The 26,183-nt window shown below is 40.7% G+C and overlaps 2 protein-coding genes across 8 annotated transcripts in view; one reads left to right on the forward strand and one right to left on the reverse strand.

Moving 5' to 3' along the window:
- YTHDC1 (YTH N6-methyladenosine RNA binding protein C1) overlaps window positions 1-26,183 on the reverse strand; it is a 67,212-nt gene that overhangs the window by 35,992 nt on the left and 5,037 nt on the right. For 2 of the 7 annotated variants that reach the window (XM_088531607.1, XM_088531603.1), the window contains 14 exons: window positions 25,705-26,059; window positions 24,441-24,530; window positions 23,892-23,945; window positions 23,181-23,275; window positions 20,415-20,523; window positions 20,196-20,313; window positions 19,129-19,213; window positions 17,285-17,451; window positions 14,668-14,750; window positions 13,566-13,602; window positions 13,434-13,473; window positions 13,268-13,330; window positions 11,471-11,605; window positions 10,179-10,670 (listed from right to left, as the gene is read on the reverse strand). In XM_088531607.1, the coding sequence (XP_088387733.1) occupies window positions 10,452-10,670; window positions 11,471-11,605; window positions 13,268-13,330; window positions 13,434-13,473; window positions 13,566-13,602; window positions 14,668-14,750; window positions 17,285-17,451; window positions 19,129-19,213; window positions 20,196-20,313; window positions 20,415-20,523; window positions 23,181-23,275; window positions 23,892-23,945; window positions 24,441-24,530; window positions 25,705-26,059 (1,650 nt within the window). In that variant the 3' untranslated portion in view covers window positions 10,179-10,451. Of the gene's footprint in view, window positions 1-10,178; window positions 10,671-11,470; window positions 11,606-13,267; window positions 13,331-13,433; window positions 13,474-13,565; window positions 13,603-14,667; window positions 14,751-17,284; window positions 17,452-19,128; window positions 19,214-20,195; window positions 20,314-20,414; window positions 20,524-23,180; window positions 23,276-23,891; window positions 23,946-24,440; window positions 24,531-25,704; window positions 26,060-26,183 lie in introns of those variants that run through there. The other 5 variants (XM_088531608.1, XM_088531605.1, XM_088531606.1 and 2 more) reach the window with 3 other exon arrangements.
- Window positions 3,513-8,452, forward strand: LOC148593262 (UDP-glucuronosyltransferase 2C1-like). The gene is made up of 6 exons (XM_088531612.1): window positions 3,513-4,242; window positions 5,948-6,096; window positions 6,298-6,429; window positions 6,827-6,914; window positions 7,256-7,475; window positions 8,082-8,452. Exons 1-6 carry the CDS (start codon window positions 3,519-3,521, stop codon window positions 8,356-8,358), a joined length of 1,590 nt encoding a protein of 529 aa, XP_088387738.1. The 5' UTR covers window positions 3,513-3,518; the 3' UTR covers window positions 8,359-8,452.

The following is a 26,183-nucleotide window of genomic DNA, read 5'->3' on the forward strand; positions in this document are numbered from 1 at the left end:
TGTTCACTGTGATGATCCTTATCCTAAGCATAGCAATATCTTGTGTAAAATCTACTATAATGAAAGCTATTAACTTAAAGATGATTCAGTTCACCGCTTTTACCCCTTTACAGTTGGATGACCCAACTGATGTCCCAAGTACTAAGACTCTAATTTGAGACTAAATTTCTATATACAATGGTAACTGGAGTCACAGGGTGGATGTAAAGTTTGTTATAATCATTATTTACTATTGTAACTGCAATATTTTCTGTATATATATTCTTGTAGAACTAGACTCCCTTCCTTTTCTGCAACTTCCCCCGTCTAATGTACCAATGTGCAAACACTCGCTTAACTGCATCATGTTTAGGGCATGTAATATTAACAACTAAACAACTTCATGTGAAGCTTGAGTGACTATAGTCACGGGGTGGGTAATGTGGAAGAAGTGTTTGTGGAAGAATTGTTTGAAAGCAGGAACTGAGAGGAAAACTAGGGCCTAACAGAAGTTTTGGCATTACAGAGGCCTGCTTGGGGTGCTACACAGTTGCCACTTCCAGGATGGTTGGTATGCACGGACTCTGCCCCTCCACGGTTCCCTGGGCAACGTAATCTGCCCTCCTCGCAGCTGCAAAGGGGAGTAACGGAGGATGGAGCGGGGTGAAGACACCGCGGCCAAACTCTGTTGCACTGCCTGTGCTGGGCCGCTGCTAAGCCGCACAGTGGCTGTCTAATGGGAGATATACGATAACAAGCCCGGTGCTGAGCCAGCAAAAGTGGCAAATGATGAACTTTGCTCATTATAATGTGAAAACCATACCTCCATCCCAAAAGTTACCCACCTCCGAGGTATGACTACCCCTCACCGAGCATGCGCTCTAGATTTTCGGTTGACTGTACCTTTAAATCAAAGTGAGAAACTTTTTCACCAATCAATAACAATATTAAGTATGACTTTAGTCACTCAAACTCCACCTGAGTTATACAAAAGTATACAAAAGTATAAAAGGTGAACTAAGGATGGAAAGTCTGGGGGGAAGAAACCACCGTAACTCTTGGGTCAGTTGACAGGCTGAGCCCCCTTCCCTCCCCTCACGCTGGGACGCTGCCTGAGGAGACTAAGAAGTGAGAGGGAAGAATCCATCATAAATTCTGGATCAGCTGATGCGCTGATCCCCCTTTCCTCCCCTTGCGTCAGGATGCCGCCTGAGGAGACTCGAGACTGAGAGCCCTCTCCCATCTTCTGGGGTGAGTGATGATTGCACATTTGTACATCAGAGATAGCTAAAGCCCCACGCTCTAGTAGAGAATTTCCTGTACTGACATCTGAAACCTGCTTTGTAAATGTTGCATTTGAATAAATCATACTGTTTGTGAACTCGGCTACTTCTCTGGGGGGAGGCGATCGGACCTACAGTTGACAGACTGTTCAGGAATCCGATACTGCCAGGGTCGAGCTTATAGGTGATTACGCTGTTTGGGAACTCAATTCGCTCCTAGGAAGGCGATCGGACCTACAGTCCACAGACTGTTTGTGAATCCGATACTGTTTTGATATCTCCTTTCCCCCTCCACCCGCCGCCACTACCACTACGGCTTTCAAACTGCAACATTTTCACAAAATTGGCGAAAACAATTGGGCGACAAATGCGAACAAAAGTAAAGCAAAAAGCCTAAAGAAGTAAATCCCCCAAACAAACCAACCCCTAAGTCAGATCTAAGTAGGCACTCCTTCCCTAGATATTTGTCATACATCACAGGAAAGACGTTTCAGCAAAAGGAAAGGGCTGAGCGCAGTTCGTACATAATACGCACTTCTAGAACAGCCATTCTTTTTGGTTTGTTGCCGGGTCTCCAAGGGCCACTCGATCCCTTTTGGAAAGGGCCTACTGTTTGCAGAAGCTCAGCAAGATGTGTGAATTCAGTGGTTACATGTTAGAGAATATTTGGCAATGGGGTTAACACATAACATAACATAACATAACACCATAACTTAAATATTTTATCCTCAAAATGAGGCGGCATCTTCTGCAAAATTTTAAGTGATCCTTATAAAAGTTCCATATTTGATAAGGCCTATCCAGAGACACACCTGAAAGAAAAGGCTTTTACAAGATATTAACACATTTTTGGCATATAAAGACTTCCTTCTCTTCATCTAATGTGCTCATTATAAATCCAAGCTTACCTACAGCTAACATTACACATTGCATTATCTCAATCAAGGACCTAGTCTAAACTAGACAGCACTTTAACAGCTTTTTTTTTGCAAAAGGAAAAGATCTCCATTTTCTTCTTAAAAAAAAAAAAAAAAAGGAAAAAAGACAGATCGGGGAACCATGTGAAATCCTCAATGAAGCCACAAACTTGTCCATGCAGCTTGATTTGAGGATCTCTCTTCTTTATCACAGGAAAAGCAAACTCTGTATTTACGTGGGCTGCGTATTGTGCTTGGCAGAGCCGAGGATGCACAGTGCTGGCAGAAGCACAATTTGTGGATTTATTTTATGCAGCGTGGGCTGCCGGGGATCATGGGCTGCATGGAAAATGTCAGGCTGCCTTTGATGGTGCTGCGCTGAGACTGGGCCCTTCCACTGATGCTCCTGAGGTGGACAGCGAAACAACGGACTTCGTTATCAGTCCTACCATGGCATTAAATTCCCCATCATTGTGCAGGGAACTCACTCAGAGGGCAGCTGCAACAGGAGACTCCCATGTGCACTTGGACAGATGCTTTGCTTCCCCTGTTGCACTGCCATAGCATCTTGGCAAAAGCAAATGCCTTCTAAATTACCTTTTCTTCTTGCTTTGGAAGTGTCAGGGATAAAGCTGAACTGTCGTGCTCCTGGAGGCTTGCTTCTTGAACAGGGCTGGTGTTCCCAGGAGTGCGGGTAGGACCTTGGCCAGGACTGTGTCCTTGCAGCCATGGAAAATGATGAGTGCCCACGACACTCGGCTGCAGAGGACTAGAGTAGGTTGTGGGCTAGGTGTCAATCACAGCAGGACATTTTGTTGATGCTCAGTAAACGAGGAGGTAAAGAATGTTGCTGGCTTTACAGGCAACTTGTTTTTTACAGGGCAAAGGAGCAAGCCTAGGAGGTAGTCAAGTGATAGGACTGGGTTAATCACATCACTGCCCAAAAGGGCCCATGGGCTTCTCAGGTTGAAATCCGCAGCTTGAGTTGCTGCTTGGCATGGGAACACCTTGAAGACACATTGGCAGGGCAAACAGCAGTTTGCAGAGCTCGGAGGTGCTTCGCATGTTCACATGATGGAAGGTGCACTTTGTGGAGAGCCCAAATGGAAACTACCGTGATTTCCAAAGGTTAGGACATGGCTCTGTAGGAGACTCCAGAACGGGATTTACTGCTTGCCAAGCCCTCCTGTGAGCAGTATCAGGCTTTTAGCCCTGACATGCCCTTTCACCAAGGTTGGCAGCAGCTGGTTCTCATTTTTATTGGCTAGTGCTAGAGGTGTTTACAAGTCAAAAGAGTGCAACTGATTTCAGATCAGCCAGAGTGGGACTGTCACTCAGGATGATGGGGCAACGGTTCCTCTGGCTGCTTTGGGCCTACTCGTGCTGCTGGAGTCCTGGTTTTTGTGGGAAGGTGGTGGCATGGCCAGTGGAGGCAAGTCACTGGATCAACATGAAAGTGCTGCTGGAAGAGCTCGTTCGCCGGGGCCACGAGGTGACTGTGGTGGTACCCTCTGTCACTCTGCTCATTGACTACCGAGATACCTCCTCCCCCTTCACTTTTGAGGTCCTGCAAGTGCCTTACACCCAGAAAACCATGGATGCCATCATGGACAGCTTTCTCGGTCCCTGGGTGAATGGCTCAGGTGACCTGTCCTTCTTGGAGAACTTGTGGAAGATGGAAAAGGACATGGAGAACTTTGCAGATATCTCAAAGGTGATCTGTGACACCTTGTTGCTGGACCCGAAACGGATGGCGAAGCTGCGGGAGGCCAAGTTTGATGTTCTGATTTCCGACCCTATGGCTATTGGGGGAGAGCTTGTAGCAGAAATCCTGGGAATCCCTTTTGTTTACAGTCTCCGCTTCTTTATTGGGAACACGGCAGAGCGGCTCTGTGGCGGGCTGCCGTCCCCACCTTCTTATGTGCCCGGCAGCATGGGAAGGATGACAGACCGGCTGCACTTCCTAGAGAGACTGCAGAATTTCCTCTTCTACCTTTACACAGACCATTACTACTTAAAGTATTGGCGGAAAAAGTGGGATGATTACTACAGTGATATGTTAGGTAAGGCAGCTGTGGCGTGCGGTTTCCTTTGCACCGGCTCTGCCTTTTCAATGTTTTGGGAACCCGGCCAGATCTGGTTCCGTATTTGAAGGCTTAATGAAAGTCGAGCTTGAGTTCTGGACGCATTCATTTGTTGTCAAGCAGATACCTGATTTTCTTTTAAGCAACATTTTAAGCAGAGTCCTATTTCTATGCCAAATCTAAAAATTCACTTTACCAGCCTTTTATCAGTCTCTAGTTTATAGTTCAAATCCCTGTCACAGGGAGCTGGATGCCCGTTTTAGTGCCTCTAGAGCAGTTTTAGAGGCCAGTTATCATCTCCTAGTTTTAAGGACTGGCACAACAGCAGTTGGGGAGGGAGTAGATACAGACTGGAAGGGCAAATACGTTCTTCAGATAATTCTGTGCAAGGCATGGGAAGTAGCGGAGGGATAACTCAGTTCTCATGTTGCCAGTGGAACTGACTTGGGAACACTGTCTGGTTTTGGACAACTGAAAAGCAAAAAAACGCACCCTTCGTGCACGGCTTGCATTAGCAGGTTCCGTCTCGGGTCCCTGTTTGGTACAGCATGCTAAGCATATATATATACATATATATATATATATTGTCTTCTCCAAAAATAAACGGTAAGCTCCATCACCTTTCTCCTTCCCATATCATTCACACTTTGAAATATAGACTTTTCTTTCAGTATATGCATGGAATGTTTGCTTTAACTAATTGGAGCTCAAGCCTGTCTCTGCGTTTATTAAAAAGAGGCCTTCTTGTAGTTCAACAGACTTTGTATCTTGTACCGAGTATCAGCACTTAGGCAGATAAGGGAATCTGTTCTGTTGCCCTCTAATCTCTTGCTGTATTTGCCAGTACTCTTCCCTGGCCTTCCAAACCAACCTCTGTTTCCATTATTGATTTTTTCTATTGCATAAGACTTGATTCCTTTACAACCTGCTTTACAGACTAACACCTTTATGTCACTCGGACTGTTAGGCCGGCTTTACTTCCATTATAAGTTAATTTTCACTCTAGTAACTCAGTAATCATCCTCCCCATTTAGATGTCCTACAGGTATTTCTTTTTCTTTGTTGTTATGCTGCTTGATTGATGTTTGCTTTGGACTGGCTTCAGATAATCATTAACATTTCTAATGCTTTTATTCCCTTGTTCCACACGTTGGGACGATCCTGCAGAGGGAAGATTCAATGGGTATCTGACAAGACATTTTTTTTTTCACAAAATTTTTTTTTGTGCTGGTCTCCAGGAGAACCAGGGCTGGCTGTACTTGCCTTGCACTGTAATTTGAGCAGCCAGAGTCACCATCCGATAAAATGCAGGGGAGCTTCACTAAAACTTTCCTCCTTCTCAACTGCTGATCAACTTTAGGATATAGTTTTTTATTTTATTCAGCCCTATATTCTTACCACAGAAACTAAATGCTTCCTACTCACTGAGGCACCGCTGTAAACCCTAAAGGTTTTATATTGTTTTAAAGATGCTGTTGTCTCATGCAGGGCAATGTGTCAAGACGAAACAGGGGCCAGGGCTAGGAATAGGTTTGAATTTGTCCCCATTTTCATTTTGTGCTTGACTTGATACATTGCACTAAAGGGAAACGCCAGGAGACAAAGGTAACGCTTTTATTTTGCAATCTAGAGCAAACAAGACTCCTCCTGTGTGTGTTGTAAATGCCTTGTTCTTTTCCCACAGGAAGGCCCACAACCCTGTGTGAGACAATGGGGAAAGCAGAGTTGTGGCTAATTAGGACATATTGGGATTTTGAATTCCCACGTCCTTTCCTGCCCAACTTTGAGTTTGTTGGAGGACTCCACTGCCAGCCTGCAAAGCCATTACCACAGGTATCCTGACTTTGTTCTGCTCCTGGTTTACCTGCCCAGCAGAAAAAGAACTGTGGAGCTTTGTAAGAGCCTGCTCTCACTGGAGGAACTCCTGAACCATCATCTTCTCCTGGATAAACTCGATAGATTGTGCTCCTTTTATGTAAGTCTTTGCAATTTGAAGTGCCTCTTTATGCTCAACGTGATTTCTGCCTCTCCTAGGAAATGGAGGAATTTGTCCAGAGCTCAGGAGAACACGGCATCGTGGTGTTTTCCCTCGGATCAATGGTCTATAACCTAACTGCTGAAAAAAGTAATTTAATTGCTCGTGCCCTCAGCCAGATTCCACAAAAGGTAAATTTCTTCTCAGTCTAAAACATAACCTATTCCCCCCTTTCTTGTTTCCCTGCATTCAGCAAGCCCTTCACAGCCTGGCAGGCCTGATTTTTGTCTGCATCTCTGCTGGCTCTTTCATGTGCAGGAAGCTGAACTTCACCGTCACCTCCCATAGTGGGCTCCCCTCTTTAAACCAAAGCACACTGAGGTGTGTCCACACGCCCCAAAATAAAAAGCACTCTAAGGAGAAAGCACATAAAACCCAACCTAGCACGTAATGAGCTAAGCTGGAGCAGAGTTATTTGAATCACTAAGAAAAGGTGTATGCCTTTGAGATAAGGACCCACCCTTGGTGGGACAAGATAGAAAAGCTTGTAAAAATCGGTATGTTTATCTTAACATCCTTCTGTTCAAGGTTCTCTGGCGGTACAAAGGAAGAAAACCAGAAGCTCTGGGCCCCAACACCAGAATTTACGACTGGATACCTCAAAATGATCTGCTTGGTGAGGATCATTTTATCCAAACTGGGTTCTGTCTTTGGCAAAACGGTTTCCCTGTTCTTCCACCAAAATCAAGTGAGAATCATGCAAACGACCGCCCTAACACTCGTGGCTGCAATTCTTTTTGTACCTTAAGCAGACAAGGTTTACTCTCCTAGCCTTAATTTCCTAGTGCAAAGTGTGCTTTTGTCCTTAATGTGACTAGATTAGCAGCACGCATGCCCTGATGCCAACCCAGCAGTTCCCTCCTCAACCCTTGGGCTTCCCTGCATGATCTGCTCTTGTCCCAGCAAACACGGTCTGCAGCAGTTGCTGCTACACACTCCTCTCCTTCCCTGTTCCAGGCCATCCTTTGACTAAGGCCTTCATTACTCATGGTGGGACCAATGGCATCTACGAAGCTATCTACCATGGGATCCCCTTGGTCGGGCTGCCCATGTTTGCCGACCAGCACGACAACATTGCTCACATGAGGGCAAAAGGAGTCGCAGTTGAGTTGGATTTTGGCACACTGAAGACGCAGGACCTAGTTGATGCACTGAATACAGTAATTAACAATTCCACGTGAGTTGTGTTACTGCCTAAGAGCAGGATTGGGTTTTAATATATTGGTTGTGGATGTGAGAAGATCTACTGGCTTTTCCAGGAGCCCAAAGTGTTCATGAGCTGGAAGTTGAGGGCTTTCAAATAAAAGAGACAGTCTTTATATTAGGCACCTCCCTCTTTTCTGCAAATCAGCATCTCATGGAAGACGGATGACTAATTCCATTTTCTTGATACTGCATTTTTATGAGCCCTTTGAAGAAAATAGATGTGGGAGAACCCAAAGCAGTCCCCGAGATAGTTCTCTGTCTTCTTTTTTCAATATTCATGGCTATTTTAATGTTTGGATGCTATGGGTCACAATGCTAGTCATCCTTGTGGTGTTGATTGAAGCAATAACTGAAGTAACTTTCCTTTGCAAAACACTTACTTTCTCTATTACAATCTGTAATTCAACTTTAGGCAAATAGGAGCAAATTGGGCTAGTTTCAAATGTATGTAATAACACTGATCAAAGTAAAGGCAAGATGTTCTGGCTTTTAACACTTCCTCAACAGCACAGTAAGCTGAAGACGGGCTCCTCCAGGAGCTGTGACAAATCTCCTTGTTTTCTTGTCTTTTCCTCAGCTATAAGGAGAACGCTCTGAGGTTATCCAGGATTCATCACAACCAGCCTATGACTCCTCTGGACAGAGCAGTCTTCTGGGTTGAATTTGTCATGCGCCACAAAGGAGCAAAGCACTTGAGACCAGCTTCTCACCATCTCACCTGGTACCAGTACCACTCCCTGGATGTTCTGGCCTTCTTGTTCACCTGCACAGCCATCACTGTCTTCATTCTTGTCAAATGCTGCCTATTCTGCTGCAAGAAGTGTGGCAGAGTAACAAAGAAGAAGAAAGAATAAACACGTTCTTCCCCTCAGCACTCTTCGTAGGCTGATCCAGCAAAGCATTTAAGCACACTCCTCAGTGAACAGCTTTATTAGGATGCCTTCTATATTGGACCACCTTTTGGAAGGGATGGGCTAGTAAGCAGTTCTGCAGAAGCGCTGCTTGCTTAGCCAGTCTGTAGATTGCAATAAATTACCCCCTGGCCCAAGCAAGATGGCATTATAAATGCTTATATATGCTTGCAACTGCTGATTGTGCAGGGTTTCTGGAATTTTGAGATGAACTGTGGTATGCTTCATAAATACAGCCTTCCTGGGTGTCCTGTTGGGGTCTCTGAACCTGGGACTCATCTCCCCTAGCTTTAACTCCTTCCTTCTCTGTATCATCCACCCCTGATGACCCCCATCCGACTATCTCTCTTTCTACAATCTCCAAATAAAAAGGGGAAAATCTCATTTCAGGCTATGTCTGTGATGGCTTAATTCAACTAGGTTCAGTAAGCATAGTGAGTTTATCATAGACTCATCTTATTCTACTAAGGACATACAAACCTTGTGTAAAAAAACCACTTCCACGTGGCAGTGAAATATTTTGTATGAAATATGTTGATGCTGTCTCTAACTATATACGCTAAAATACACAAAACTCAAACTACTCTCAGTTTACAACACCACAATTAGCTGGCCAATCCATTGCCATTTACCAACATAGAACTAGAGCATTCAGAAAGTGTGTGGCCGAGTTGGAGGTTTTTAAAGCACGTGTTATAATAAGGAAGATCCTTATGAAGGTTTATGAAGCAGTCCATCTTGCAGTGCTACACAGGCAAGTTTCAGGATCTAGGAATTTGCTGGAGAAACTCAATGTCCAGTTTCCCATTTTTTTTTCTCCCAGTTCTGCCACTGACATTTACATTCAAATATATCCTAATTAGGAGAATTTGCAAGTCCTGTAGAGATCACTACGAAGAAAATGTGGAGAGTCTGGACCTTGCAGGGTATGAACAGACCTTGTAGGAGCATGCGTTCCTGGGAGACAGGTAAGATTATCGTTGAGGACAGTCTATTAATAGTTCTAACATCTTTTGATTAAACTGAAGGGATATGGCTTTAGAGATCCTGCAGGCTCACTACTTCACTGTAGAAACAGAAAAGCATTTACCTATTAACTTCAGCAGGCCTTTCACAGAGTTCAAGCTTCTGGATCAACTTCACCATTTTTGAATACAACTGCTTTTCTACAACTGTCAGAACCTATCCAAGCTGGCAAGGATCAAGAAACCTGAGCTGGAAATTGAATTGTTTCAATAGTTACCAATTTATTTTTATAAAAAATGGTAGCAATGTAGAATACAGCATATTTTCCGGTTCCACACACGCAGGTTGTGAACATTCCAAGCAATGTGTACATTTCGGAAGGAGGCTAGACAAGAGAATTGACCAAAATGTTACTGAACGCAGGAAGGTTTTTAAAAAAGGTTAAAAATTAGATATCAATAGTGTCTTCTTAATATTGCTTTCATTATTGAAGACTGAAAAAAATCACTTGACTTTACGGATAAGGTTAAAAAACGAGGGGCGGGGGAAAGAAAAGAAAAAGGAAAAATGGGAAAAAAGAGGCTGCTACAACACTGCCGTACAGTCAAAAAAAATCATACTTCAATATTTGCAGACTTGATAGCAGCATCTTCCCACTGAACCATGTGAAACTATGGTAAGAAAACATCAAAGCAAAAAAAAAAAAAAAAAAAAAAAAAAAAAAAAAAAAAAGGAAAAAAGGCAATTATCCATCAGTATTCAAAAACCTAGAATGAAATCACTAAGTAAATGAACACTTACTGAGAATTAATCAATATCTACATTCTGAACTGTTTCCCATTCGGCTCCAATAAAAAGGTCAGCTCTGGGTATTCTATTTTTTGGCCAGTTTGAGTTTTTCCAGTTCGTAGTTCACTGCATGCTTGGAATAAAGAGGGTCAATATAAATCCTTCTACACAACGAACTTTAAGGAGACAGCTGAAAATAAAATGTACTACTTGTAAACACACAAAAAAATACAAGCTTTTTTTTGTTTGTTTGTTTCAAGTGACTGCTGGTTCCATGTGGATTATCTTCGGTATCTACCTCTTTCGCCTCTGTCTCTATCCCGGTCACAAATCCTCTCTCGCTCTCGATCGCGGCCTCTGTCACGTTCTCTGTCTCTTCTGGTATCTCGGGGACGGTCCCTCTCCCGCTCCCGCTCCCTCTCTCGAGGTCTGCTTCTCCGACCGCTGACAACTGCTTGCGTGCGCCGAAGAAAATCATCTACCCTCATGTCGTAGTCATGCTGTGAGGAAAGGACAGCTCCATTTATTTCCTCTCCCAGGTTAAAATCCTGTCCCTACCCTGAGCCATGTGCCTGGCTCTAACTTTTGGGAAAGTCCAGTATATGGATAAATAAATACATCTCAAGATCACATTAAATGACAGCTGCAGCACAAATTTCTTCTTTCATGTTTAGGGCAGCACCATACATCTGTGCTTTCATATGAAGCAGAAAACAGAGAGGCTGGGGTTCAGACACCAGACACCAGCAAGAGACCTCAAAGCTGAGCAGCCTTCAAGGTCCTCTAACAAAAACTATTTGTGTAAGGATCAGCCCTGGTTTTGATGTGCCTGTGCAAGTCATAAAACTCTCAAACTTTTCTGCTGATAAAGCGCACTTGGGCACAGCAAGTTAAGTGATGTTGCAGGCAACACCCTTATTCAAACTGGCCTTCAAGCAGAAAAAGTTCCCAGTTCCGATGGGAACATCGGAGAAGTTCCGATGACTGGAAGCCATTTTGATCAAAAAAATAACACCAAACTTCTTAAATTAAGAGAATGCCCTGAGAATTCTGCACTACCACCTCACCTGTAAGAGAGAGGCTTTTCAAAGATGATGCTGGAAGTCTCTAGTTAATTTAGAAGATTTAATCTTTTAAACTGCAAAACCAAAAAAAAACACACTGTACTGTTAAGACCTATAGCTTCAAAAACAACATATCTTGGATTAAGCTAAATTAAGCTACATATGTACCCAAGTTTCCTCCCACTCCTGCTCTGGCCTGCAGACTTCTCTGCCTCCTCTGCCTTCGTGACACTTACTACTCGTTTGTCTCTGTATCTTGCTTCATGGGGTACAGGATGATGTCCCGAGTACGGAGGGTGAGCTTGAGGTGGAGGAGGATGGTGCTGGTAGTAGGGGTGGTGCGGCGGCTGCTCCATACCCGGATACGGCGCCTACAAGAAAGTTACATGGAAGTTGTTGAACCCTCCAAAGGAAAAGTACACACACAAAGCTTAGTGAATTAGGAGGCAAAAAGTTATCTTTGATTCAAATGGCAAACACGACATCTAAACATAACCTATGACAGCTTAGCAAATGTAATGCAGAGTATTCTTACCAAGTCTGCTCACTTTACTACTTCTCTACCAATCTTTATTTACAAGTTTCACCAAAAAACACAAAAGACATCCTCCTTCCCTAGCTGCCTCAAAGTGGTACTGTAAACAAGATTTTGCTAATTAATTTGCTTTCCCCACCCCTTCTAAGACCCATACAAAAAGGATGAGATATTTTGTTCAGAGTTCCATGGTTTCACTAGAATCGGCCTTTTCAATGCCATTCCCTACGGAAATGCTCCTATTTTACAACAATGAAATTACAAGACAATTTGACAAATCGCTACTAGGCTCTTATTTTTAAATGTCTCTTAACAGCTCCCTTCCACCTCTTATCCACAAGGCCTTTGTTGCAATTACCACCAAAGTGTCTTAGCTTGCACTAAGGAAGTTCAAAAAGGAAGCAGGTAGGAGTGATGGATTTTAGGATAACTCCTTGGACAACACGTAGAATGGGGAAGAGGTGGAGAAATGATGGAAGAGTCTGGAGAGTTAGCTCTGTTTGAAAATAAAAAAAAACATTTTCCTTTCAGTCTCACAACCTTACCATAGATCAAGAAAATGAAGAAACAATAGCTTTGCTGTAGTTGAGAAGAGGCTACAGCAGCATTTCCACCTCTGGCAATGCCTTTTGCTCATTCAGTGCACACAAGAACCTAAAGAGAGTCATGCTCAATCCACGACTGCTAACATCACAGTTATCCAAACTCATGACCCTCGGAGCCATGAATACAGGGAACCCTATAAACCAAAACTGGCAGTTAGAGCACCCACTGGGCAGCCAAACCACTGCTGAATATGAGCACACTGTCAATTAACTTTTACATACATAATATGTACCTGTACTCCTAAGTAAGTTTCATTTTGATCTGGCTGGAGAAAAGCAACACATTTCAGGGAAAGCTGCCATACAACAAGGCTTATCTGAATTATACTGTTCAGGCCATTCTGCTACTCCCCTTCATGCCTCAGTGTCACAGCCCAAAGCAAGCCCCTGCACGCCACCTGCAACATGCCAGCCCAACCCCTGATCAGCTGCAGCAAGTCCATCCCTTTGATGCATTTGCTATGGGAAAGAAAGCCAACTACTGCCAATATGTAGCTGAACACCAAATTGCATCACACCCTTCTGCAGGGGCTACAGGAGGATTCTGCCCTTTCCTTACAGCTTTCAGCTTCTTGCAGGTTCAAACCAAGCTGCCATTCTGCATGCGAAAACAACTAGGCGACAAATGCAAGCAAAAGTAAAGCAAAAAGCCTAAAGAAGTAAATCTCCCAAACAAACCAACCCTTAAGTAAGATATAAGTAGTCTCTCCTTCCCTACGTATTTGTCATACATCACAGCAAACACGTTTCAGCGAAAGGAAAGGGCTGAGCGCAGATTACACATAATATGCACTTCTAGAGAGGAATGCAAAAAACTGTATTTGGGGTGAAAAAAGAGAAAAAAAAGAAAAACAGAAAAAAAAAATAATAAAAGAGTTTAACAAGACACAAACCATTCCTTGCCATGGTGGTGGTGGTCCCATGTTGTGGAATTCCCTCACGTAATCATTATAGGACTGAAATGAAAGACAGTAATATTAATCTACGTGAGGAGTGTTCTTTGGAAGTGCTGAAAATTGAATATGAAAAAGTCCCTAAAGGCAGCATGCACTAACTTACCCCATTTAAAAATACATCTCGGCGAACTCCTGAAAATCGTCTGTTGGGGATAAAAAATTTGCAGAACTAAATCCAAGTTATCCATACAGCAAGCTACCAGTGCATAAAATAAATAGCATGAACACACCTTACCTGTCTACTTCGGGATACCTGGGGTCCTTTATATACCCTGTTCAAACACCAAACAGTATTAACATCAAATTTTCTATCTCATGAAAACAGTCTTTGTAAAAATACTCATTAGAATCTGTATTACATTTTGCATCATGACACCAAGTGTTATCTACCTGCCATTAACTTCATTTTCAAAAGAACTTTCCAACCTTCTCAATTGCTTTCTTTGTTATACACAGTACAGAAACAGAGCAAACACAGTTCATAAAACACATGTGAAAAGGTCCCACAGGCCAACAAATTATTTAAAACATAGTAAATTGTTGGAAATAAACCTCGAAGTTCAGCAAAATGATGAAAAATATTAAGCATGCCTCTGGCACTAAAAAACAATGCTCTTGACTTGTTATTTTTAAAATTGTGTCCTGTCCTCTGAACAGCGGTCTTGCCATGTAGCAGCAACAAAATCCTTTTTGTGTCAGAGAACACAGGCCTCACTGTCAAGCAGGAGGCAGGTATGGTGAAATCTTAGGAAAGAATTAGAAATCTACTATGGAAATAAGTAAGACTCAGTGGATTACGACCAATCACTTCTCATCTCTTGCTTTTGGAAAAAGGATTAAAAAAAAAAAAAAAAAACCCACAACCCTGCAATATTACCCCTGTGGTTGTTGCATTACTGTCACAATGATTTATTTCTGGAATAAATCACAGAACTCCTCTTCCAAACTCATCATTAGACCTTCCTTGAAAAGTACAACGAGAACTCCCTCCTCCCTTACTTTTTGTCAACCCCTTAAAAGCTACTTTTAAGGCACAACCAAATGTCTACCATCACCTCTAACTGTGTAGCAAGCCACATTTAATCACAGCTGAAATTCTGATTAAAAATTTCCTCTTTGAAGATTAGTGTGTTGACAGTACATCAAGCCAATTCTAGCAACCACAGGCATTAACTACCTGTATTAACAAAGTGCTCAAGGGGATCCATAGTAGCGAATGGCTGTAAAACTTACATAACTTCTCTCAAATTTTACTTTTTACGTTCACCAGTACGTGCTGGATAAAAAGCAAACACTTGTGAAGTGGTGCACATAAATCTTCATAGTAAGATATTAACCTGGTCTTTGGTGAAATTCAGGGGGATAGTCAATCCTTGGTTTCTTTCTGCTGTTATGAATATCATAATCCTCTGGTCGACGCCTACACAAATTAGATATCAGAGATTAAACAAAGTTGCTTGAAGCATTCGTCGCAGCACAATATCTCAACAGGAATAGTTTGAGCTGCCCAGGATCTGCATTTAATCGTTAAAAGCTTCACCTGTTTCAAAACATTCTACAGCTTTAAATTTAAAACTCAAATAATCAGAAACAATAGTCAGATTAAGTATCTTTAACTTACTTTCTTGCTACAGATGCTTTTATAGTTAAGAAGGAAATCTACCCAAGCATACCTTAATACCAAAAAAAAAAGTGCCTAAAATAAACTTGGACTTATGCTTTAACATCATTCTTTGTGCATTACATTTTGAGACAATCTATTAGACAAAAAAAATACAGAACTAAATACAGACTGTAAAATGTAACATTATAGTCAGCAGGCATGAACATTGCTAAATTTGCTAGCTGGTGGCAAAAAAATATCTATAAACTACTTTCGGAACACTTATAAATAAAACCATGCATGCTTTGCAGACTTGCTTCTATCACTACAGCCTAACTTGGTAGAACAATAACTTAACTTCTCATGATTTCTATTTTAAGGAAATTATCAGTAATGCATTAGTGCTTTTTACGAAAAAAAGTGTAGAAACACTTAGGCTTCTTAAAGTAATTAGGGCTCCTTTTCATAGCAGATCAGCTCTCTTTCAGAGTGGGCGGTATCTTTAAAAACCTCATTCTCAGAGAAGTTTGCTTATTAAAACAGTTCCATTTCAGGTGCTGTTATGTCTTAGAGAGAACTAGCAGCTGGCTGCTAATCTCACTCCATCAAGACACATAAACATTAATGGGAAGCTCGAATGCTAACAAAGTATTTTTAAACATTCAGCTACAAAACCACTTTTATCCCCCCATCAGCAAGTATAATTCCTTAGGACAAAAACATAAAATCAACACTTTCATAAATCACTTAATTGCTGTACAACTTGCTCAAAGATTAACAAGCTCATGTAGCTTTCCTTTCAGTTTTATAAAGCCATTTCTCCACCCCCTTCCCCACTTCCATTTTTAAAGCCCACCATACCCAGTTACTAAAGCTTTTCAAATTAAAGATTCTTTACTCTGAGCAAAAAGCAGTTGCATCTACAGCAAAATCAGTTCAAGAAAAACAAAAGCTGGTGTAAAGAATGAACATACCGCTTTCTTGTAGTTTTGAGAGTGCATTTACGACCGGTATAAAATATGATAGTAACAGTTCATATAGTAGTCCAACTACTGACTTTTAGCTGTAAGCCACACACATACATGGAGGCCCTGGCAGGCTTGAGAAGGTGTGGTGGTGTTATATGTATAGTTTGCAGTCCATTGCAAAACCTTCACTCGTATATACTTTATTGCACTGGAAACCTCTTAGCTTAACTTCAAAAGCCATCTCGGTGTTCAGTCCTTTAAAGCCAAAAATAAGGGGGTGCTGCCAGGTTTCCTCCTACCTACTCGTTACAGTGTCCTTTTTTTAAGCTCAAGGAAAGGGGAACTCTTGTTGGGTATCTGTACCTACCACAGGACGTTTCCACAAAGAGGAAACTTAACCAAAGGTTTCAGCCCAAACCATACATCAGTCTGTATGCAAAGTGGCTACACAGGGAAAAGGTGTTTGGCAGATGGGCTAATATCAGTTCTTTGCAAAGACTTCTCCAATTCTGTAACAAGTTATACCCCTTTTTTTCTGGACAATGAAGTTAAGTTCATATAGCAGTGATCAATAACCATGTCGATCCTCTAAAAATACTTTAAAAGTCCACAGGTACTGCCAGCATCTGGAAAGGTTGTATATACAGACACAGCAACAGCCATTCTTTTTGGTTTGTTGCCGGGTCTCCAAGGGCCACTCGATCCCTTTTGGAAAGGGCCTACTGTTTGCAGAAGCTCAGCAAGATGTGTGAATTCAGTGGTTACATGTTAGAGAATATTTGGCAATGGGATTAACACATCACGGTGACACAATTTGAAACAGTCCCAATAATGCTCCTCTTGAATATCAACATAACTTAAATATTTTATCCTCAAAATGAGGCGGCATCTTCTGCAAAATTTTAAGTGATCCTTATAAAAGTCCCATATTTGATAAGGCTTATCCAGAGACACACCTGAAAGAAAAGGCTTTTACAAGATATTAACACATTTTTGGCATATAAAGACTTCCTTCTCTTCATCTAACCTGCTCATTATAAATCCAAGCTTACCTACAGCTAACATTACACATTGCATTATCTCAATCAAGGATCTAGTCTAAACTAGACAGCACTTTAACAGCTTCTTTTCTGCAAAAGGAAAAGATCTCCATTTTCCTCTTGAAAATAAAAAAAAGAAAAAAAAGAAAAAAAAGGAAAAAGAAAGAAAAAGACAGATCGGGGAATCATGTGAAATCCTCAATGAAGCCACAAACTTGTCCATGCAGCTTGATTTGAGGATTTTCTCTCTTCTTTATCGCAGGGAAAGCTTGGACGAATCACATTCCTCCATCACGTTATTCTGATATATGTGCCTATTATCAGTCCAAAGAACGTTTCTAACCTTCCCACGTCCCGAACGGGGTCTCGACGGGATGGGCGTCCTCTTGATCGGGGCTGTGAGTGCATTCTTCTCTTGTGCCTCATTTTATGAATGACTTGATACAAGTCAATACTTTCATCGGGAGGGAACAGAAGACAAAGCTGGGTTCCACATTCCGGCTCAATTTCCTAGAATTAGTTAGAAGTTCAGTAGTGGTTTATAAACCAAAAAGTCTCCCCAATTACTGTGACAACATACACATATATGTACAATGGACACTTTGAAGAGCTTTCAGCATCACTAAAAACAGAGTAAAATACACTTACGTTACCTTTCACTCTTTATGGACTACTTAGTATTTTTCATAAAATAATCCAACACTTGGGACAATCATATCTTCCCATAAGACATACAGGCCACATCAGTGCTTTGCTATAAAATCAGAGGACTGTTTTTAACCACAAAGAAAATGATCACTTCTTACAGAGACAAAAGCAACACATGCAGGGAGAAAAATCCGTTCTAGCTTCATATATAATGCCATAGCCTGATGAAGATGACCATTATCACTCGGAAATCAACTCCAAGTATGACAGACCCATGAAAACACAAGCTCCAAGCTTGACAGAAGTCAAAAAAGGCAAATCAAACATTTGGATTATGAGAAGAGCAGAATGAGCAAATCACTATATACCACTTTGAAAGTCCACGTTTCACCCACACATTGACTACCAGGTGCAGCTATAACCCCTTCTTCTCTCTCTCTCTCTCTCAAAAAAAGAGGGGAGTGGGCAGCAAGGCCAGCTAAGCGTTTAGAACAATTCCTACAAGAATGACTGAGCAGGCTGGACCTCTTCAGCCTAGAAAAGAAAGGAGTCCACAGCGTATGGAGCAGAAAAGGGTCACAAAAGGAAGCCAGTAATTGCCAGATGCAAAACAATTCGAAGAGTTGCTTTTTTGGTGTCTGAGAAACATCTTACAAGGAGAAGCTCACATGAGTTCCAGGGAGACTGAATGAGCTGTCCCCAGAAGAGAGGCCCACTGGGATTTACATGAAATGTAAGTGGGCAAACCACAACTGCTTTTGAGAAATAACCCGGACTCAGTAGCTGGAAGCTGAGAGAACAAGCATCACACAATGCAATGCTTACCCTGTTCCCAACAGGACCACAGTTTTATGAAAAAAACAAACACACTGGAACTCAAGTTAGGTGGACAAAACATTTAAACATCTTTCCTCTACCATTCGACAGAAATTAAGTTGGCCAAAATCCCTTTTTGTATCACACTGAATTTGAACGAGAGAGAAAATTCATCTGCTATCCAACACAGTGCAAGTGACTATGTGCTAAACAACTCAATGGCTCTACATTTTCCATACACTATGGGCTTTATGCAACTCCCATTTTGCCTTAGGAAAGTGGAGCCTATTAAGTTATTTTAATCAAAACTAGGTTACTTCAGATGACAGCAGCAATGTAATTGTACTCTGGCATTTCTGACAAGACAAAGAGCCAACTCACTTAAAATGTATAGGTGTATTCCTTTCAACAGTAGATCCCATGCCCTAAAAAATACAGAAACTAAAAGCCACAGTACAGAAGACAGTTGAGAACACCAAAATTAATTTTTAAAAAATAATACTGTGATTTGGATGTGGTAGTCACATTATAATATCTTGGGACTCAAACATTATACAACTTTGCAGCATCAAATAAAATTCACTGAAAAGACGACAACAAACCTGGCGCCATATTAACAAAGTGCCCTTGTCATTGGACTGTTCTAAAAGATTCCCAATCTTCTCCATTCACAAAGCTGTAAACAAACACTACAAGTGAGAAAAAAAGAAAAAAAGAACAAACCTGTCCATCGCGTCCAATCTTTACTGGCTTATGTTCATTCCAAGGATTGGTCAGGTGAGCAGATTTAGTGAAGGGCAATTCACGCCTAAATATGCAAGTGGCATCATTTACAGTTTTGTCGCCATTCTTTGTACAAAGTGCACACAGCAGGATATTGCACACAGAATAACCTTGATAGCCTTTGCACTGACAGCACCCCAAATTAATAGCTTATGCATCAGTAAGAGAAGATTGCATTTTGACTAATTCCAATATTAACTATCAAAGGCCATACTATGAACTCTTATCTTAGAGGAAACAGACTTTGCACAGTATCAAGATTGTGCCTACTCATTATTGCACAATGCTAAATCTTAATATACTCACGAGTTTCCACGAGGCGATAGCTGCAACATCCTTGAAGTATGACCCTGTGTAACCTGATTTAACTTTTCTGAAGCCAGCCCTGCTTTGAGCTATAAGCTGGAATCTGCAACTTGCATAGGTCCTTCCTAACCTAGATTTTTGTCAGCTTGGGTAACCACATGCTGAATACAGAGGATTGACATAGCTTGTTTTCTTATGAAGGTTTAATACCTTAAGATATACTCAGTTAAATCAATGTTGTTATTGTTCACATCCATTCTTTTAAACAACTACTCACAATATTTCATAAATTATTTTAGAAGAGTAGCATTTTACTTGTTCAGCCAGATTCTGAGGTCTGACTAAAGACAGAATTGCCCTTCAAATTCTTTGTTGCTCTCCACAACCGCCTGTCCAAGCAAGCAGCTGATTTTACTCAGAGTTCAGAATAGTTTTCTCATTTCAATACAGCAGGCCAGTGAAGGAAGAGTGAAATACTGAAAATCTAAGTGACTTTAATTATCTACACAAAAAACATTTACTATACCACATCTACATGTATAGGAAGGACTAAGCCCAAAACTCAGTAACGTGGGGGTAGAGATCTGAGAAGAACAATGGGCAGCTCTCTAGTTCAGCTGAGTTTGAAAGGAGAGTAATACATAGAAAATAGATTATACTGCCTCATTAGTAAATAGCAATAGTGATTAAATATTCTTTACCTGCAAATCCAATCAATTTTGAAGACACCTCCCAACATTTTTGCATTCATTCCTGCAGGCAGCACCCAATGTATAGGTGATCCTCCATGATGGGACTCTGAAGATAACCTTGCAAATCCTAAAGGATTTCATATGAATTGTAACAAAGCTGCACCAGAAAAGCTACTGTACATAAAAGATCATTTTCACTTACCCTGATAAAAGCTCAGTCACACTTACCTTGGAATTTGCCACTCTCTCTTACAGAAAATATCAAAATAACACTCCTCGCTGATCTAAATGCAGCATTAAGCTTCTTTTCATTGACTGGAAGTGTCGACCATACTCCCTAAAACAAAACAGCCCACCCCACAGCAAAACACAGGAGTTAATCCCAATGGATTTCACTAACAAGATTTCAAGTGGGAAAAAACAAGATTAAGAGTGTTCTGAGCCAAAACACCACAGGTAAGTGAAACAGAGATACGTATTACTAAACTTGTTTCTTTCAAAAAACAATTCTTAGCCTGACCATGATACAATTAGTAAAAAAAAAAAAAAAAAAAAAAAAAAAAGAGGCTTTTGATCTTTCTGAACACTGCAGATACAAATAAAACCTTAAGGTGATCTAAGTGTAATTATGACAGAAAAAATAGGAAAACCTTGACCTTTTGTATTTTTATGTTGCGTGACTTTGGGAGTTGATCATTACACAAAAACAAACACAAAGCTGCAAAACAGATGCATCTGTACAAGAGGACAGGCAGGCAGTAAACAACCCTGCCAATATGACAGGTTAATAGAGGGCTTGCAAACTTTCTAACTCTTTCAGGGAACGGACAGAAGCATGAACGACACCAGAGCAACATTTTAAGTTGTCAAGACAGCTCCAAGAAATTTAATTTCCAGCCTCTCCAACTCCATTTGCCAGTTCGCACCTTTTCCCTTTTGACAGACATTTGTACAGTTGTGCACAAAACAAAATTTAACCAGAGGTGGAGGTATCAATCTGGCTACAGAACAACCAGTTTGTTGGCACTACTTTTCAGCAACATCAGCTCCACAGTCCATTTCCCCAGGTGAACCAAGAGGAGGAGTTTAAACTTCACCCTCAAGAGTATGACCTGGCAGCTAGCTGCTACCAAAGAAGGCCACACTTCTCCACCTCCCTTCCCTTAAGAAATCCTTCACATTCCAAGCTGTGGCCAGGATGGTGCTTAGCCGACCCTTTGAAAACCCAATTCACTGGAGTCGAGTCAGAGAACTAGAAGTTACACTTTAAGGATTTTACTGTTACTCTACTTTAAAATCCTTTCCTTAACAGAATCTTCTGCTCCATGTATACTGTGTAACAGTATATTATTTTTTCCTCCACAGACTCTGCAAACACTCAGCATGCAAATACAAAATGAAAGGGCCCAGGGTGATTCCTCAGCAGCTGAAGTCCAGTGCACTGAAATTCCTTTCAAGTAATTCTCTTGCACTAGTAGGGCCATGTACTCACTTCCACAGTAAGGACTTGGATTTTGGAAAAAACTGAAATAAATATTTTTACAATGTTAGATCTTTGCCATATCTACCTTTTGGACCTGCTCGTAGCACAGGGAGATGAAGACAGGTGCCAACAAAAGGGAGAAAAACACAACCATGTCATACCCAAGGTAAATCTGTTCAGGATGCTATTAATTGACCTTGAAGGAGGCAGGGGGAAGATGGCCCAAGTAACTAAGAACTGCCTTCCAGCTGGTATATCCATAGCAAACAGTTGGGGATGCAGCACCCTTCCTACCTTTGATGATATGATACGGATGACTGAGGTTAAATAATTCTGCACCCTTTTGAGTTGACTTCCATAGGATGAGTGAACTCAGGCACCACAGAGGAGATAGTGACAGAACAACACTTCTCATATCAAGTTGCTGAAATTTAACCAAAGAAGTCCAAAGAAACAAACTCCCTGCTCCAATAAGGCATATATACATATATGGTCTCACAGGTTTTGTTACTTAGAGGAGCAGTGACCATGAAAATACACCACCCTTCCGAGTAGTGCTCCTGCCAGAGGCATCTAACCAATGCTGTGGCCTAGGCAAAGTTCATGAGAAGTCAATCAATTTGCTACACTTGAGCCAATTCAATGACTCAGCGTCACCAAGTGGAGGTGATCCCACATTGCTTCCCATGCTCTCCTTTTCTTCTATCAGTTATGGCATTCATCTGACTAGGGAGCAAGATTTAACACTAAAGTGCAAAATATAAAGCAAAACAACCAGGACACTGAAACACGAAGTTCCCCCAACTCAACAGAACAAGTAAATTTATATGCTGAATGTCTACAAAACTACTGCTTGCCATAAGCCACATTTTGGTAGTAGATTTCTCACAGTAACTTGTGACAAGTTGTAAAACCTTTTATTTAAAAAAGGTACGAAATCATATTTTAGAATTTCTGAATAAACACGTAAATTGTTTCTTTATTAGCCTATTATATTTCCCCCCTTCAAAAATTACAACTCATTCTTGCCTAAAACAAGAACAACATTGCATACATTCACTGTATTTTGAAACTGCTTCTGGATACATCTTTATGTGATGAGATTTATGAAAAAAATGAGTCATATTCTGAAGCAAGCATCAAGATAAGCCCCTCAGAAATTCCACAGGCAGAGAAAGAAAAATCACTTTGAAATAGCATTAAGTTACTTGAATCAGCTCTGATGCTACCCATGGCCAACTGTTCCCTCAAGAGTTTCAGTGGCAGATTAAACTCGTCTTAGCTCCCTCACGGCTTAAACTCTCTTTTTAACCATGACCTGCCAAGATAAAGGGCTGATGGTCTAGATTATAACGGAAGTCAAGTAGCCAGTGTTGAAGAATTAGGAGCAGAAATTATTTCATAGTTGCCTCTGCCAAGATCTAAGTGATGGAGAAAAGACTGCATACATCAGTACACAAACAGCTCTGCTTGAAAATAAAGGCAAGCAGTTTGAAGAAAATTTAACATACCTTAGCTTTAGCAAGTGACACATTTTCATGGTTATTACTCTTGATGAGAAAGAACCTTGCATCTTGGAGAATATATTTAAGTTTACTTGTTTGGTCTGGAAAGAAAAAAATAAAGAGATTAATGAGCTAAAATGTTAATATTTACATTTTTTAAAACTTCACTGTGAGTGCAGATTGTTATTTTCTTCAAAATATACCATATCCCACCCAGTTCCTACCTATATAGCAAGACAGCCAACCACCCAAGAACTTGAAATCTAACTTGTAGAGCACAAAATGCCAAGCTTTAAAGCAGTAAGGGAAAACAAGTCAAAACTAAAACCTCAGTATTTAAGAGGGAAAATATATATATATATATATATATGTGTATTCAGTGATGTTCCGATATACAGGAATTGTATCCTTAAGAATCTTTGGATAAGCACTGGGAAACATTTCTAAAAAACAAGAGTCCAATACAATATTCCGAGTCATTTCTTTTTTATGTGCGAGCATCTTATTTTTTTGCTTTGTTGCTTTGACAAGGAGCAAAACACTGTGGAACTTTCTGCATGTTTTAAGAGTGAGATGCATAAATTGTTATGTTATACTCATAACAGTAACATGCTCAAGCTGAACTATATCGGAACATTACTACTTAGACATAATGTAATGAACAGAGACAATGGCTTGTTATGGGGCATGCATTAAAAATTCAAATTTAAATGATACCTTTTTGGACAGCACGAACGGAAGATGATAATTTCTCATGCTTCTTTTCTGAACCTGTGTTTAGCCAAAGCACATTTGTTCAGACTGAGCCTTAATAGAGATAATATACAATTTCTACAGCCTTGTCACATACAATTTTCATTCATGACAAATTATGCTTTCTGGCGCGCACCCACACACACAAAAAATACTGTTCAATGTGCACGAGTGTATTGCTTTATTTTTCATTTTGGGTAGTTTGGTTTGAGTTTTTTTTTTTAAATAGTATTTGAACAGTTTCCTACTCAGAAAACTAGTCACTGAATCATCATCTTCCAAGTTTAAAACAAAAAATGTGAAAATTCCACTTAAGCCACAGAATAGCATAAAAGTAATAAGAAAGCCTACTTCCCCCCCCCAAAGGTATCCACACACAACATGCCAGAAGTCAATACCAAAATATATCAAGCTACATAACCCATAAATTTCTACAGCCAGTTACATTAATTTTAGTTTACATAGTAAAATTTGATGCAAATCAGGACAACAAACAGTAAAAGGAAAGAATACCTGCATATGATTCTGATGCAGAACTTCCACTTCTGTCAAAAACAATTGGGGAGATGCCTCTGGCTCGTTTCCTCTCCTTCTTTTTCTCATCTAAACCCACCCCAAAAAACAAGTAACAGCAGTAATGTAAAGATCAAGTGGCAGACGAAATTTAGGTAAGTACTAAGACAGCTGAATAATATCTCTAAAATATCTCTAATGATGAAGTTAGCATTTGGCTTGCACACGAAAATCCTGGTTGCTCTCCATAATGCCCCTCCCAAAACACAATACACAAAAGAAGAAAATACTAATTATCTACTTTATTATCTAATCTACTTTTATTATCTAATTACTAAATATCACACATCTAAACTCCATGCAGAGTTTAGGGACAGAATTCATTTACAAGGTGCTTTGAGTATAGGCATTTTCATTCTTCTCTCCAGCCCCTAGCCAAATTTGCAGAACACCATCACCGGTGTTGAGATAGTGCCAGTGCCTCTTGTTTCCCCAAAGTTCAATGAAGTGGCAAGAGGTAGGAAAAAAAGCACTGTGGCACACAGGCCACTATTTCCACTCTCAAAAGAGTTAATTAATCTAAAAAGCTCTGCAGTGTAATGTATTACATCTTTGGCTGTCTTAAATGACACCTTCCCATTCTCTATTTGCAGATAGCACAGCTTAATCAAAAGACTGGAGTCCTAACCAAAAATGTTGTGGAGGTTTGACACAAATCTGAAATTTTATGGACAATGCAGTTTAACTATGTTAACATTTCATTTCTGTAAATCAGGACCAATTGTAATAAATGTTTCTTGTTTCTGTTTAATGCATTTTTCTTCTTTTAAGCTTGTCTTCAAAGGCAATCATTTCAAACTAGATCTTGAGTTCTGATGATGAAAGGCAGCCAGGATTTAAGGCTCAGTTATTTAACCTAATCCCTTCTTCGGGGAGCTAGTGCTTTCTATTGCCCCACTCTGCATAGGAAACTTGGCCATGAAATGCAAGAGGAAATATTAACACTAACATTTTAAAGCATTAAAGAGCAAAGTTGAAGCAATCAAGCACTATAAATCTTCAGCACGGAAGTACTGAAGTCCACACATCTTGGTGTAAAAAGGATATCATTTCCCAGCAAAGTTTTTCCTCTGGCGATTGCTACATTTTAAATCTTACTTGTGCTCCAAAGCATCAGCTTTGACATTGGCCTTGAATTTGTAAAAGCAACGTCACTTTTAGTGACAAGGTATTTCAAATTAGCACACTCAAAGTTATTACTTACCTGATGCCTCGGAACCGGAACCAGATCTGACTGACCCATCTGTGAAAGAAGCGGATTCAGAATCAGAATCACTGGCTTCACTTCGTGTGTCATAGTCATTTCCTTCCTTCTGATCTCGCTCATCCTGTTCATATTCTTCTTCGTCCTCCTCCCCATCTTCTTCCACCTCTTCATCCTCCTCCCCTTCATCATCTTCCTCTTCCTCCATTCCTTCCTCCTCATTCTCTGTATTGCCTTGTTCAGAGGAGCCGCTACTGCCAGTCTCATGATCTGAGCAATATTCTTCAGAATTCAGCTCTTCTTTGGAAGAATGGCTGGATCTGCTTGGTCGTCTATCCATATCATGCCTGATTCTCTGATGTTTAAAGAAAAAGTGAATCAGCAGTCATATAACACTGTCAGGATGCACACACAGTCCTAAGAAAACGTGCCTTATAAAAGTCTCATAGAACTGTTTCATTTATAAGGCAGCAAGAACA

The sequence above is a fragment of the Tinamus guttatus genome, unplaced genomic scaffold, assembly GCF_059628265.1.
Source record: "Tinamus guttatus ecotype Peru unplaced genomic scaffold, ASM5962826v1 Tinamus_guttatus_pri_ptg000423l, whole genome shotgun sequence".
Lineage (NCBI taxonomy): Eukaryota > Metazoa > Chordata > Aves > Tinamiformes > Tinamidae > Tinamus > Tinamus guttatus.

Bases quoted from the DNA above. Each gene is read 5' to 3' on its own strand.
- LOC148593262 (XM_088531612.1), top strand. From the start codon at position 3,519: ATGATGGGGCAACGGTTCCTCTGGCTGCTTTGGGCCTACTCGTGCTGC. The intron at 6,915-7,255 runs GTGAGGATCATT...TCCCTGTTCCAG, and splicing joins ACCTCAAAATGATCTGCTTG to GCCATCCTTTGACTAAGGCC. The intron at 7,476-8,081 runs GTGAGTTGTGTT...TCTTTTCCTCAG, and splicing joins ACAGTAATTAACAATTCCAC to CTATAAGGAGAACGCTCTGA.